This window comes from Paramisgurnus dabryanus, chromosome 22, assembly GCF_030506205.2.
Source record: "Paramisgurnus dabryanus chromosome 22, PD_genome_1.1, whole genome shotgun sequence".
Taxonomy (NCBI): Eukaryota; Metazoa; Chordata; class Actinopteri; order Cypriniformes; family Cobitidae; genus Paramisgurnus; species Paramisgurnus dabryanus.
Window position 1 is genome coordinate 18,311,145 of NC_133358.1, and position 16,681 is coordinate 18,327,825.

The 16,681-nt window shown below is 37.3% G+C and overlaps 1 protein-coding gene across 1 annotated transcript in view; it reads left to right on the top strand.

Moving 5' to 3' along the window:
- pip4k2aa (phosphatidylinositol-5-phosphate 4-kinase, type II, alpha a) overlaps positions 1–11,889 on the top strand; it is a 42,381-nt gene extending 30,492 nt beyond the window's left edge. Inside the window, exons 7-10 of the mRNA XM_065258058.2 lie at positions 7,053–7,166; positions 7,254–7,494; positions 7,643–7,746; positions 9,042–11,889. Coding sequence (XP_065114130.1) covers positions 7,053–7,166; positions 7,254–7,494; positions 7,643–7,746; positions 9,042–9,122 — 540 coding nt within the window. The 3' untranslated portion in view covers positions 9,123–11,889. The remainder of the gene's footprint in view (positions 1–7,052; positions 7,167–7,253; positions 7,495–7,642; positions 7,747–9,041) is intronic.
- Positions 11,890–16,681: the final 4,792 nt, after the last annotated feature.

The window sequence follows — 16,681 nt, forward strand, 5'->3', positions numbered from 1 at the left end:
TTGACGTATAACCGTCGTACGTGCTCGCCTCTACGTTCGCTTTCTGCACATGCGCACTTTCACGTGTATGTGTGTTGTGCTACGGTTTCAACAATTCATTGAAGGTCGCGTTCTCACTGTGTTTTTTTCAAAATGTCTGAGGGTCGCAAGAGAAAAAGTGTCTACGAATTGTATGACAAGAAAAGAAAGGACTATAAATAAAGAAACAAGACCAGAATGTTTATGGGAGACTATTTCACACGCTGGCGTGAGCTAAAAGGACAGGTTGGGCTTCCCACGCGAAGTTTCTACTGGAAAGGTACATTTTGTCATGCTATTTGGAGAAATCCATTTAAAATCACTGCTAGTAAAAGTTGATGTAAGCTATGATTTGCGATGCTAGCCCTGGCACAAGTCACGAACCGCACAGACACGGTAAACATGCCGACAGAAACTTGTAAACAGAGCGAAGAGAAGAACTGAGCTCCTGCATGCTCTCTCTCTGTCGCGTGCACGCGTTTAAAAGGTGTTCCCTCTCGGGAGCATTTTTTAAAAAATATCGAGGGGCGGCAGTGTTTCCCACAGGATTTTGAGAGACTGTGGTGGTGATGACGCCACCCACTAATTAGCATATATGTGACGTCATCATGTCGTGTTTCATTTGATCTCGTGTTGGCACCTGAAATATGTTTCACTTCTACTCTTTGATCTGTATCTGTTTTTGATCTGTATTATATGTCAAATTATATTTTAAGCCGAATTAAGCTGTTTTAAATAGTGAAATAAAAATGTAAATGGGAATCATGAAAATTCTATTTGTGGGGGCCAGTGTTGATTCTGTGGTGGGCCACCACAAATAAATCAATGTATGGGAAACACTGGGCGGTTCTTTTAAATAATTCGGGAAAATCTTCCGCTATACCTTTAAAGGATATTAAAAACACAACATAGACATATTAACAACAATAAAATGTAGATTTTTATCACAAGGGGACTTTTACTGATGTAAACAAACAAAATTTTTGATTTGTAAATGTATCTGTTAATAAATGTGGAAATTATCATTAACTCTTTCCCTGACAGCGTTTTCAAAAAAGTTGCCAGCGCCGGCATTTTTTGTGATATTCACAAAAGTTTAATGCCTTTCAGAAAAGGTTCTTATTAATACATAAACGTACAATAAATGAAAGAACAGACCCTCTGCTTTAAAACAAACAAAAAATTTAATCCTACCTTCATTTGTTCTCTTTTTATGACCTCTCAAATATGGGTAGGTTTCTTCAAAAATACAAATTTTTGAGCAAAAAGCTGAGATAATTCCATTTTTGTGAAGGACTTGATTGAGACCAGATTCAGAGCGATCATAAAAACACAGAGTTTGAACAGTTTGCCCTAAGGGGATACTTCCAGATTTTAAAAGTTGGGTAAGAATGCCACCTGGTGGATTATATCTGAAATACAGATTGCATGAAAAACTCGTTAATGGCGGGGAAAGAGTAAAGATTAACAAAAGTTGCAGAAATATCATTCATTGTAAGTTTGTGTTAGCTAATATAATTAATGTAAACAATAGTTTCTCTCTTTATCTGTCACACCATGCAAAAATAGCCCATTTGGGCTGTTAAGTTGCATGAGAGTGAGGCGCAGTGATATTAGAGCGTCTGTGTGATTATTGGGTGCACAGATATATCCCATACTTAGTGTGTCAATGTAAAGCAGAGTCCATGGTGCTTTTTTAAGCTTTGGAGCTTAAAGCAAGATGCCGTGGTACAACACTGGTGCAGCTTTATGGACAAAGCTTGTGGTGTTTTTGTCATTGTAAGGTTAACTAGTACGTCACACTAAAGAAACATTTTGGATTAGATGGATTATGAAAGGCTATTTCAGCTTGTTATGTCAGGTGTCTGTCTATTGTTGGATATTATTAGCCTATAGTTGAGTCTATTTTAATTTCCAGCTGAAATCGTTTCACATGCACACTACATGCATTTTACATTTTCCTAGAAGCACATAAATGTTAAACGCACACACAGTTTTCTGAGATACATGAGGCTGTTAAAGTGGCTTCACATCTGCCCAAGAATTAGCATTTTCTGAAATATGTTAAATGTGGCAAATACTACATGGATTGTCAGTAGCTTTTCATTTTTTTCTTCAGTATTTTCTGTACAAGTCCAGGCTCACATGCCTGTGGATTGATGGTTCACTGGTGGTCAGTGATGACAAGTTAGCGGCCGATCACACCAAACCCTTAAAAAAGCGACTATTTAAGTGACTTCAGAATAAAGCAGTGCGCTGTCGTTTTTTCTATATTGCAAGGCAACCACCGAGGCAGCTTTCCTGTCAATCAAATATTGAAGCGTGAGCACTCTTTTGCTGTTAACGGTCATATTAGCAGAAACTTCAAAAAGATGGCGCTTGCTATGACCTTGATCGAGGGTGAGAGGTGCACAAACACGCAGGAGAGAGTGAGTGAGCGCATGCAATTGTAAACTTCTGTCACTACAACGAAATGCCCGCCCCTCCCCTCATTCGATTGGATAATAGGAAAAATGCAAATGATGCCTAGTGCTTATACGCTCAGAGCGCTCCTGCAAAAACTTGTGGCGTAGGAGGCTGCCAAAACCGCAGAACGCTCACTGTCCATAGAAAACCATTCAAAAAAGGCACCTGCCACTGCCATAAATGTGTTCTGTATGATCCGCCCCTTACCCTTTTTAATCCTTTTATCCTTCTGGCATAGGGTTGTAGATCCAAATCCATGGCATTTCCTTGTATACTTTCTAGAGGTGCAAAGCATAGACTGTAAAAAAAGATGGACAACGCCCGTTCGCTCTCTTCCATTGGTAAAAAGTGAAGTAGCCAGTATCCCTATATGGCGCTGACATCTTGGGTCTTGGTGATTTCAGGACCAGTCCTGCGCAGTAGTGAGCGGGAAGTAAAGCCGCGAAATCAAGGCCCCGCCCTCGCTCTCGCAGAATGCGCATATCACAGCTGTCAATCATGACGTGACATCACTGTTTTTATAGCAACTAACTAAAAACAAACTTATTTTAAAAACAAACATTTGAATTTACATCAGCATGATAAAAACTACAGTAAATGACAGAAACCAGATTCGGAAAAAAGATATTCGAAGTGTAATTAAATTGTTTAGTTGGTCTCAAGTCCCATTGAATAACATGGGGAGGCGGGGTTTATGACCTATACTGGGACCAGTCACTGGGCGGCAATCGAGACATTTCGTATTCACTTTTTAGGGTTTGTGCAGCAGGCTTGGTGCAAAGCCCCCCTATTTTCAAAATCAGTTTTGGAGGGAAATGAAAGAAGATAACCATTCTCATTTCTCTTTCATTCACAGCTGCACACAGAACAAGAACTGTGCCACCAGCTCTAAACTTCACCCATGCTCTTTTATGTTAAGATCTTTTGGAAACCGTCGTGAATTCATTTTTGATGACCAAGTTGAAATATTCTCTCTCTTCACTCACATAAAATTAGATGTGCAGTCCTTTTCACAGATATATTTTGTGCTGCACTAGCAAGTTGTAACTGATTTATGTCTATGCACTTTTATTCAAAGCAACTTTCAGTACCTTCTTGGTATACATTATACATATGCATAGTTTTTAGAGCTATGCTCTACCAGTTGAGCTACATAATATTTAGTTTTACCTTTTAATTCTTGAAAATCTGCTGCTGTGCTATTGTTTGCCAAAGGCAGTTTTATACAGAGCTGTTGAAATTGTGCCAATTTTAGGTAACTTCTTAAGAGCGATACTGACCATCCATCCGTGGTCCATAAATGTAGGATATAAAGCTTCATCCCCATGAAAAGGCAAATGCTCAAAGGACTCACTGTTTTAGCAGCCATTAAGTTGCTTGATGGCTGGGCAGATCATGAAGAAAAGTAGAAATGGTCAGTTTTATTCTGAGGGTCTGTTTGTTTTATAAGAATAGCTTTGTGCTTGAACTTGTTTGTGCAAATCTGGACTTTGTGAAGCAAATGTTTGTGCTCTGGTTTTGCTCAAATGCACGTTTTTACTATTCACACAATTGCATCATGAAGATACTTCACTTGGATTTACTCTTCTGTACTGGCCCTGAAAAGTATTTCCCACATAAAAGTTAAGCGAAACAGGCTTGGGTTATTTCTCCCTACTCATATATCAAATAATCCTGCGTTGGAGGTTTTGTCTCAAGCCAGACTGTGTTTGCATAGACTGTGTGTATCAGTCCTGCAGCTTATTGAAGGTTTTCACTGTTTGCTCTCTGTAACCTTATGACAGTATAGTTTTTTATTATTCTAATTTGAGTGGGACTTGATTTTAGTTTAAGGTTTGTGATGGGATCGTGAATAGTTGTCTTCATGTGAGCTTTATGCTTTTTGAGGCTCTGGTATTAAGGTGCATTTTGGTCGATCGGATCACAAGTGGCCAACGCTGTATACAGGTGTAAATGGGGTCTAAAACGTTTTGAGCTCATCCACATCCACCACATTCAGAGGTAGTTGAAAACGCATTCTACCCTATTGCGTGTAGACACACGTGGTTGAATGTGAGTTGCAAAAGATCACCTACTCTCCACCTATTACCTAATGTGTAATGTACCAAGCACAATGTTTTTACATCGGACATGAACCAACAGTGTTCAGTGCGATCTTTAGGCTTTCATTGATAAAACTGAAGCGGCTGCTCTCTGCCTCTTACATATTTGTTTCATTTTGTTAGCGTGTGAATGTAGCGCGACCTTATTTTATCGATTGCTCTGAAATATGATGGAAGGCTCTTACATATACATGTTATGTACAAAACATTGTGCAATATACATTCACCTAAAGGATTATTAGGAACACCATACTAATACTGTGTTGGACCCCCTTTCGCCTTCAGAACTGTCTTGATTCTACGTGGCATTGATTCAACAAGGTGCTGAAAGCATTCTTCAGAAATGTTGGCCCATATTGATAGGATAGCATCTTGCAGTTTATGGAGATTTGTGGGATGCACATCCAGGGCACGAAGCTCCCGTTCCACCACATCCCAAAGATGCTCTATTGGGTTGAGATCTGGTAACTGTGGGGGCCATTTTAGTACAGTGAACTCATTGTCATGTTCAAGAAACCAATTTGAAATGATTTGAGCTTTGTGACATGGTGCATTATCCTGCTAGAAGTAGCCATCAGAGGATGGGTTCATGGTGGTCATAAAGGGATGGACATGGTCAGAAACAATGCTCAGGTAGGCCGTGGCATTTAAACGATGCCCAATTGGCACTAAGGGGCCTTAAGTGTGCCAAGAAAACATCCCCCACACCATGACACAACCACCATCAGCCTGCACAGTGGTAACAAGGCATGATGGATCCATGTTCTCATTCTGTTTAGCCCAAAATGAATGTCTCATCAGACCAGGCAACATTTTTCCAGTCTTCAACTGTTCAATTTTGGTGAGCTTGTGCAAATTGTAGACTCTTTTTCCTATTTGTAGTGGAGATAAGTGGTACTCGGTGGGGTCTTCTGCTGTTGTAGCCCATCCGCCTCAAGGTTGTGTGTGTTGTGGCTTCACAAATGCTTTGCTGCATACCTCGGTTGTAACGAGTGGTTATTTCAGTCAAAGTTGCTCTTCTATCAGCTTGAATCAGTCTGCCCATTCTCCTCTGACCTCTAGCATCAACAAGGCATTTTCGCCCACAGGACTGCCGCATTCTGGATGTTTTTCCCTTTTTACACCATTCTTTGTAAACCCTAAAAATGATTGTGTGTGAAAATCCCAGTAACTGAGCAGATTGTGAAATACTCAGATTCCGTCTGGCATCAACAACCATGCCACGCTCAAAATTGCTTAAATCACCTTTCTTTTCCATTCTGAGAAGATTGTCTTGACCGGGAATACACCCCTAAATGCATTGAAGCAACTGCCATGTGATTGGTTTATTAGATAATTGCATTAATGAGAAATTGAACAGGTGTTCCTAATAATCCTTTAGGTGAATGTATGTTTAATAGCAACAAAATCAGCGGACTCTCACATGTCACGTTGACGTGCAGTTACACTTGCAGATCGCTAGTAGGCAATGCCCACGGGCATGTTAAAGTATTATGGCAAAGGCCGAAAAAGAGCCAGCTTGTTGTGTACATTGTTGGAGAAGCATCAGCAGTGATGGAGTTAATATACAGCGCATTTGTTGCCGCTTAAGTTGTTAAATTTAGCTTTTAAGCTCACTCCATCTTTGTTTTTATCGTTGCAAGCAGAAACGGATGCTGATTTGTTTATTTTTTTACCACATTTTACAACATCCCAGTGCTTGCGGTCCACGTAGAACTGACGCATTGTTACAATTTTGGAGAGGTGCGTGTCAGACTACGCCGTAGGTTTAGCGCTTATGCATAGGCTATGCCGCACAAACGACACAGAAGTATAAATTGGGCTTTAGGCTCTTTAATGTACTCCGTACCAAAGCCCAAAGGTGAATGTAAAAACAGATGTCATCAGTGCTCTCAGATGGATGTTTATTGACTTGTAGTTTTATCTGATGTAGGACATGCTTTCACCAGCTGTGGTTTTCAATGACCTAGATTTCACAACAATACGATAGGTGTATATTTGCTTTAGGATGTTGGGAAATCTGCAAATGGCAGAGTCCATTAATAAGGTTTTTACTGGAGTCTAGAGTAAAAGTGGCTCCGGCTACCCAAATGAGATGATTATAAAATATTGCTGGAGTGCATTTATTTTGGAGGTTTATATCACCCCAGAGAATATTTTTTCATCTGGATTTATTTCTATAGTTCGACAAACCATTAAAGGTTATTACTTAATTATTAACTAGCATGTAATTGTTTGCAGCTGGGCATTGCTATGTTGATAGATATTAGGTTGTAACATTTTTGTAAAGGCTTGTGTAGGTTATTTTATTACTATAGTCTATGCATTGGACAGTTTAGACCAAATTATCACTGAATTTATCTCATGTGAACACAAAGCTCCCCCTGTTGTCCTGCATGATATTTCACAATATGACACATTAAGACCTGAATTTATATTAATGTTACTCTTCCTCGGTTCTGCCAGGCTAAGGAACTCCCCACATACAAGGATAATGACTTTATTAATGACGGACAAAAAATATACATCGATGAAGAGAGTAAGAAAATCTTCCTTGATAAGCTTCGAAAGGATGTGGAGGTAAAACGGATACAGTTGTTTTGCAAACCTTTTTGTCTCCCTCTACTGTCAGTTTTATTAATTGTCATTATTTTCTCCCTCATCTAGTTTCTGGCCTTACTGAAGTTGATGGATTACAGTCTTCTGGTTGGCATTCACGATGTGGAGAGGGCAGAACAAGAAGAGGTGGAGAGTGAGGATAATGAAGGAGAAGAGGAAGGAGAAAGTGATGGAGGGATGGTTGGCACTCCTCCCGACAGTCCCAGTAACACCCTGGACAGCGCTAAACCACTCTCACCGGGAGACTTCGACCCCAGTATTGACGTCTATGCCATCAAAAGCCATGACAGTGAGTGCTGTAGGAAATACCAGCTTGTGTGGAGTGACATTTTGAAATGTGCAATGGTTTCGTTTGTATTATTTACTCAGACCTATGTTTCTGGAATAAAGATGTTTTTATGTTTTAGATCCTGAAGAGTTTATTTTTCTTCCCTTAGATTCCCCTAGAAAGGAGGTTTACTTTATGGCTGTTATTGACATTCTGCAGCATTATGATGCCAAGAAAAAAGCAGCTCATGCCGCCAAGACAGTAAAGCATGGGGTGAGTGCTTCCAATAGAAAATTCTTTACAGTTCAATATTTATTTGTATATCAGTTTCTTTTTAAATTAACATTCAGTGTATATGCATGATTAAAAGACATTCTTTGCTTTAATAGTCTAAGACTGTAAAAAAATTAGTTTTGGGCCATTAAAGATGTTTTTGTTGTTAAAGGAATATTCCATTTTCTTAAAAGAAAAATCCAGATAATTTACTCACCACCATGTCATCCAAAATGTTGATGTCTTTCTTTGTTCGGTCGAGAAGAATTTATGTTTTTTGAGGAAAACATTGCAGGATTTTTCTCATTTTAATGGACTTTAATAGACACCAACAATTAACACTTAAATCAACAGGTAACAGTTTTTTTCAACGGAGTTTCAAAGGACTATAAACGATCCCAAACGAGGCATAAGTGTCTTATCTAGCAAAACGATTGTCATTTTTGACAATAAAAATAACAAATATACACTTTTAAAGCACAACTTCTCACCTGGTGGATAATAGCGGTATTGCGGAAAGACGGAAAATCTCGTGGCGGGGAAGCGTTTTCTCTTAATTGACGAGATATCTCGTCAATGGCGGTGAAAGCGTTAAACTGCATTAAAACTGTTAAGTGTTGGGGTCCATTAAAGTCCATTAAAATGAGAAAAATCCTGGAATGTTTTCCTCAAAAGACATAATTTCTTCTCGACTGAACAAAGACAGACAATAACATTTTGGGTGACATGGTGGTGGGTACATTTTCTGGATTTTTTTTTAAGAAAATGGACTAATGCTTTAAGTAAAAAAAGTACATTTTCTACCGTAAATATAGAAAAAATATAAAGTTTTCATTTGTAATGTGTGTTACTAAGGACTACTTTAAAGGCGATTTTCTCAATATTTGGATTTTTGCACCCACATATTCCAGTTGTATCTCTGTCAATCTTAACAAACCATACATCAATGGAAAGTTTATTTGTTCAGCTTTCAGATGATGTATAAATTTTAATAAAAAAAAAAACAGACCCTTATCAGGGCTCAACCCAAATGTTTTTTTATACTGGCCCAGTCGGGCCAGTAGTTTAGGTTTTCACTGGCCCCACCAAAAAAAAAAAAAAGATTTAAGTGTCACATATTTAAAATAATATTTAAAATAATATTTAGAATAATATTTTAATAATATGTCCTTTATGTTGAGCCCTGCTTATGACTGGGTTTGTGGTCCAGATTCACATTTATGGTCTTAAGCGTATGCATCACCTTATAGTTTTTAAAAAGGCATCAATCTCAGACATACGTTTTTTTGTCTCAGGCTGGTGCGGAGATTTCCACCGTGAACCCGGAGCAGTACTCGAAAAGATTCTATGAATTCATCACTACCATTCTGCCCTAGTCCGAGGCAACTGATCTCAGTCCAGTGGGATAAAGAGGGACGCCAGCAGAGGGGTGCAGAACACTCAAATACCTGCTCTGCCACGGGGGGCACCATTACAGCAGCTACAACCACCATTCGTTTACATTTTGATTTTCAGTTATTTGTTCTTTGTTTTGTGGGACCATCAGAGTGATGAAAAAAGGACAACAGTTTTTTTTTGGGGGGGGGAGGGCGGGTGGGGCTTTTTACTGCTTTCTAATTGCATGTCCCTTATTCTTGTTTGTTCAATTTGTTATTTTTCCTGCCTTTTAACACGGAAGAAGACAGAGTGGAAAGAGTGTGACGGTCTGTGGTTGGTTTCTGGAAATCGAGGCTCCTTCGATGCCATTCTAGAACTGCTCAATTGGAAATTCACAGAACCATTTGTCACCAGTCCCTGCCCAAACTCACATAACTTGACCCCTGGCTGTCCATATTGCTTTATGTCCAACAAGGTTATTTGCTTCTTTTAATATTCGCAGAGACTCAGAGGCACCTGAAGCACTTGACACCAACTCTCTGCACAGTCCACTTCCTGCTCTGCACAGAGACCATTAACGCCCTTTGAGCCATTTACAAAAGGAGGACCTGATGCTCCCACTTGCCTTGTGTTGACAAACAGCCGAGTTTTGCATGTTCCTTCAGTGTTTTCCGAGGCAAATACGGAGTAATTTGGAGATGGAGGCAGTCATTTTTTTATTGTTTTTTTTTTTTTGCAGCGACTTGACAGAAGAGAGAATGAAGACACTGAAGCAGCATTATCAGTGGTTTCTCTTCAGTCATCAGAGAATTCTGTTACATTAGTGATTCAGTTGCCATCAGCACCTTAAACTGTTGCACTTTTTATTAGGATCACTCGGTCTGTAAACGAGCTGCAACGAACGCACTATGAGGCACCGTTAAATGCAGCCTTGCAATTTCACGTGTTCTCACGCATACGCTTGTTCTCAGCAGACAAAACATAGTTTACCTCTTGCATCGTACCAGGACACACCCATTTGTGTTGTGTTTCAGTATTTCATGGAGGTTTGGGGAAGGGGTGCTTTGTAAAGTTTTTTTTTCTTCTTGGTTTTCTTTGAATAGTTTATATGTCTCGTAAGTTTTGTTTTGATTGGCAGCAAAAACGATAAAACGTTGTATTTTTTTGCACATGATGAACGGAACCAAAATGTTGTTCACATAATCCTGTTGGTTCAGCAGTGGTATTTACAAGGGAAACATTTTACCTGTTAACAGAGACAAATGCGTTTGTAAAGTAGAAACAGGTGATATGACTTATAGAGATTAACATTGTTTCTAATTCAAAGAAGCCTTCTCATCTTACGTTGGTTTAGATTTCTTGCACATATTTTTACATTTTACAATTTTAATCCAGACATTTAAATGCATTTTAAAGCACCACTCTGTGATTCGGGAAAAGTGTTCTGATAAATGAAGAATGTTACTGTTTTAAATTGTTTAACACGAGTACTGTCTACAAAAGAAAGGAAAAAGGATGCATGTTGCATTTATTATTTTTCATGTTCAATCTGGTTCAGTCCAGAGATGTATATTTCATGCATTTCTCTTTTTTTTACATTTTTTCTGTGCACAGACACCCCCACCCCAGGTCTCTTATTTTTAAATATGGTCCCATATCTGCTTTATACTGTGTTTTCAATGTATACACTGTGCAAGAGTCGTGCCTTTTTACAAAATTATTTAATTCTGTCTTTTCAATTTTTTCAAGCAGAAATGAAATGTTATTTTCTAATATTAGGGTGGTTGTTGGAAAAAAAAACATTTTTCAGTGTTTATTTTGCTTTTTTATCTCATAATATGCTGTTACTTACAAGATGTTACTTTCTGTTCACAACACCACCACAAAAAGGTCACTATTTCTCCTTGACCGGCTAATTCTATGTGCAAGCCTTTTGGACAAGAGTGTGCATTGTGAATTTGTTGATATGAGTAGGTGTGGCTCTTGTTATAGTGTTAATTGTAAATTGTGTTCAGGCTTTCTCAGAGCATTTTATCTGGAAGTATTACCTGGCACCCATGTTACACAGCGTCTTTGGTTAGTGTTTCATTTTCTTATTAAACTAAGCGCTGCTTGTGCCCATTGAGCAGTGGTAAAAGATGATTTTTTTATTGTGCCCTCATTGGGAAAGAAAACAAACCCTGGTCTTCTTGGATGTAATAATATTCACATAAACATGGGCATGACAAAGAAGCTGTCACATAGCAGCAGACTTTAATAGTGTCTTCATCATCCTCATCAGTGCATTGCTTCTGATATATGTGTGAATTTCACTAAATGTGAAAAGTGCTAAAGTGAGATACATCTTCACGCCTTCTTGAGAGCCCTTCACCCTGTTCTTCATTTGCCAAAAGCGTTATTGCTCAATGTGTTCATTTATGGATAACTCATCACTTGGAAAGCTTTGGAAAAAACTGTAAGCAATTGGATTTTTATTTTCTGGAACGGATACATTTTATTTGAATATACAGGTTTACACGCTTACTGAAAGTAAATGAAACCCCTAGTTTGTGACTGTTCATGTCGTTTTCTAATCTAGATAGTGAAGGAAATAGCAGTGATTGGGGAATCTGGTTTAATGTGCATCACACTCACAGACGAGTCTAAAATCTGCTTTAAGAATAACCAAAAGCAAGTCCTGTCTCATGTGTTATGATGTAAACCGATATAATACACTCCATTCCATAAGCATTGCTCAAAACAATAAAGCACTTTGTCTGCATTTTACGGCGCAAAGTCTCGTCCTGTTTTGTGATATAATTTAAATTATACTTATGCATTATATTTACTTGTCAACATTTGAAGTGGACCAAAAAAAGTCAAGAATGGGTATTAAGGATTGGTTTTATGTAAACTTTTATTAAAGGTTTTGATCCACTTCGAATGCTGACTAGTGTATGTTACGCAAAGAAAGGATGGTGTGAAAATAAGTAATTCATTATTAAACGTGAATCTAAACATTTTCTGGCAATAATAAAATTATATAATAATAATAATATATTTATTATAATAGTAAAGCGTGTTGAAAATAGTTTATTATGTCATAAAGCGCCAATGCTTTTTTTCATAGCGTTGCTATCTATTCAAAGGTGAATATTTGTTGCCAAACCGTTTGGCGATTGAAAATAAAAGGTCCTCGCTAGCACCCAACTTCAGTACTTGTAGAAATCTGAGCTGATAGCCCCAAGAAGCAGACAGTCAGCTGAATTGTTTCGTCAACAGGTCTAAATAAACTAAGCAATCCAAATAATTACATTTAAATCTAAATAAATAATCTTAGAAGAAAACTGCATGCATGGACACAACCAGTGAGTGGTGTGTGTTATGAGGGGAACAACTAATTTTATTGTCTTGTTTATTGTGTGTAACAGAGAACAGAAACAAACAATTAAAAAGATAAACTAAATTAGACACAGGATTTTTTTTTACTTTTTTAAATTTGCGTACGGATTTCAAAATCTCAATCTATTTTAAGTAAGGCCCTATGGGTCAAAAAGTCACATAAAAGTAATTCATTTTAATATGAGTTTATTGTGAGATATCTCTACGTAGCTCTTAAACAATTATAAATAAATTTGCTTACACCGCTATCCTTGCGCAGGGACAAGTTTAATAAAACAGTTGTAGGTGCCCTGTTACCCCGTTACTTTTGCGGCCTATTTGTCACAATCCCCCGTATTTATATTTCATTTAAAAAGAGCAGTAAATATGAGAGCGCACGTAACTGTGCAAACGTTCAGTATTTTAATTACAGGAAGACAACCTATTTTTAAGTATTTAAAGTGACCATTTACAAAATGAGTGACCTTCTGTTCTGATAATAATAAAAAAAAAAATTCAGATTTGTGAACATTCAGCTGTTAAAACACGTTAATTTGACGGATCGTTGTTTGATAAAATAATCACTAAAAGACACGTAGGCTATTTTGCTCATGCTCTGATTTTTTAACTTAAATGTTTTTGCGAGCAGATATAGGCTACTAACCTTATTTGGTTGCCTGTATTTATAGACAACGTATTAGCCCGTCCAACATAATTGTATTTTGTGTAAGCTACCGTCTGATACTTGTAGTCTATATGTGTATAATATCAATATATGGTAACATATCTGCTTTATACGGTGTTTTTAATATATAGGCTACACTGTGCAAGAGTCGTGCCTTTTCACAAAATTATTCTTTAGGGTAATGCGAATATTTGTGCCTTTGAATAAAATGTTATGTGGAGCTTTTATAAGAACTGAAATGTTTATTTGTATATCATTGTAAAAAAAATCATGCGACTCCTCGACAAAAGCCAATAATGATACCTGTAAGGTGAGTAACAGGCCTACATGGCATTAAAAGCCTCTTCAAAATGAAGTCGCATTCATTTATTAAGATTTTTTTATTGCGTCAGATGTTTTAATCTGTGGGTTCTCCCTCCTCATAAGAGACTCTGGAAATCGTCTCATTACACTGCGAAAACTGGATATGGCAAAGTGTATATAGAACATGACCTGTGTAGATTTAAATATCATCTTCACAAAAACATTTATAGTGTATCTCAATCTTGATGCCCATGTTGAACTTTCCTCTCCTTTCATGTGATTGTCTCCTGCATATACATTTTCTCCGTGCTATTGGGAGAACTGTTATGTTAAAAAAAAAGAAAAGCGACCTTTATCACAGCATGTTTTACTCAAGTTTCGGCAGAACCGCATCCCTTTACGTATCTTGCTAGAGTCGCACATCTGATGACAAAGGTGTTACGTCTTTATTGATTGCTAGGAATGCGTCATTCTTTACATGTTATGCATTAGGCAGACGCTTAAATTCAAAACGACTTGCATTAAACAGTGCATAGCTTCATTATAATGCCATGATCAGCATATGCCTTAATTTCTTGGGATTAAACCCATGACCTTTTGTGCTGTTGTCGCATTTCTCTACTAATTAAATTATAGTGGCATGCATGGCAAAAACAGATTTGCGTATTATTCATTGAAATACAGGCATTAATGCTTATTCTGCCCCCCCCCCAAAAAAAACTAAACTATTTCCTAATGTTATCAGTATGTAAAGCAGGCATTTTTGACACAGGGTGTCAGATTAACGCATTTTTTAATCAACATAGTCATATATTGTAATAATTATAATAATATAATGCAAACTAAGAGTTGTTTATAAACTTTACCGATGAACGCAAGCGCATATTTCCTAGCATTAACGTGCAGCCTTTCAAAATCCTAGTTTCATCATTAAAATAACATATAGGCTATTATGCTTCTGAATATACAAACACATGTACAATCTTTGTTCAATGAATAAGAGTGTTTATAGAGTGGCATGATCGCTGATCGTTATTTGTTCATTCCACCTTAAATCCTTCTGTCCTCCCCTTTAAGAGAATTTTCTTTAACCGTTCTCGGCCGAGTGGGGGCGCCAACAGCACGCGCAATGCCACTACGATTGTGCGCCAAATTTTTCCAACGAGCTGTCACTTATGCCTCTGTTCTTACTCAAACGTATCGAGAAATTGTCGATATTCAATAATTTGTGTCGTTTATAGCATGCGACGCAAATTTTGGAATGTTTTGGTGTGAATATGTGAGGATTTGCTATATTTGCTCATTCCCTACCATTTGACGCACCATTTCTTCGTTTTTTTTCGGTATCGACATTATTCCTAACGTGACCTTATAAGCTTACCTGTTTACTCAATAATAGCTGCATACGTTGCTTAACACTTAAATGAAAAAGGGGAGGGTGAGGATTAGACTGAACAATATTAAAGAATGCGTTTATGTATGACCTGATGTTTTACCCGAGAAAACCACAGACCTTCCCGCTCCGATATTTTCGTTCATTGCTGCTCTCTCGTATTTCAAATATAGTGTCGGGAATTATAGTGGTCCGTTTTAACATTAGCTTTCATAAAAAATATGAACAAATCAATCGCCTAATAAAAAAACTCGCAGGACGCATTTCAGGTTTTATAGAGACGAATCGTTGTGTTAGGATTAACATTTAATCAAGCCAAAACTCATTTTCACATTTTGCGAAGGAATATTTGCCCCAAGATATATCTAGACCAATGAATTCAACGCAATGCTGGGCTATTTCACTGTAGCCGTGCATTAAATGACTCGATTGTGTAGCCTCCAAAGGTTTATCTCGTTTTGGATCATTTTAAACAAAAAATAACTAGGCTGCGTTCTGTATGTAAGTGTCAAAAATATCTTAAATGCGACTGTTTAATTGCTAAATTTATTTCACATTGCATATATAATGGACAGGTGACTAAAGGGGAACTCAAATTGCTTACTTCGTAGCTTTTCGGTCTTATAAGATTTGTGTTTTCGTCTTGAGCTCTTCTTTCAAATAAACTCCCCAAACAAGCTAAATCCTAGCACTCAACGTCATTGTTTAAATCTTATTCAGACGGATTGTTTTAACAGATCTGGTTAATTCATACTGGAGATTAGGTACATTCTGAAGTGTGCGTTGAATGTGTGTTTGTGTGCTCAAACCTTACGAGGTTAAATTGCTTTGTGTGTCTCACGCACAGCAGAATTTATCACTGACCCACAGGACATTTCTCATTAGTGCTATGAAAGGCTTATGTCATCTAGTAGGACAGTTACCTTCAGGGGAGCTTGTTGCTGTGGATCAGTGAAATGTTTTTACAAGTGTTTCTGAAATAAACGTAACTTGATAGAAGTAGGGTTAGTGACTGGTTTAAATGCAGACTAATTTACTCTTGATTTTGGCACGTGAATTAACAATTAGTAGTTAGAATCCACTATGTCTTAAGTAAGACGTTGACAGCTTTAAAAAGCAAAAAATAATCCAATCAAACAACTGTTTGGAACAATTGAAATGACCAAGGGTTTAAGAACACTATCCTTATTAGAACATGATGAACTAATAACGAATAAGTCAGATCAATTAGTTTCACTCTCTCCAAGTATTTTCTCAAACTTTAAAACAATTAACTTAAAATTAACCATTTGCAGTGAACGTTTTTTTTTTTTACCCAACTACTTATACAATTTTGTCTAATGTGAAGAGACTTGTTCAAAGGGAAAATGTATTTTGTAAAAATCTATTTTTATCTCTTTTTTAATCGAAATGTTGCAAACTGATAAATGACTAAAACTGACTAAAACAGGATGATTAAGATAACTTTTTTAACTATTTACAAACTTTATCCACACACACACACACACACACACACACACACACACACACACACACACACAGGTTGTGCAGTTCTGCCTCTTTCAAGGTAATTTGTGTAAGGCTCGATAGTTCTTTAATCAACCCTCAAGATTTTAAATATTTTTTAAAAAGAACATTTAGGGTCAGAAAAATATGTAATTTATTCCTCGTGGATTAGGGATTTATGGTAAGGGTCACAGGGTCAATACACATTTGTATGAAAATTGTTTAGAAATCTGCTGTTCTTATAACAATTGCATGTAATAGTTAATGAAAACATCTAATGACTATGGTGAAAATATTATTTAATGTGGTCA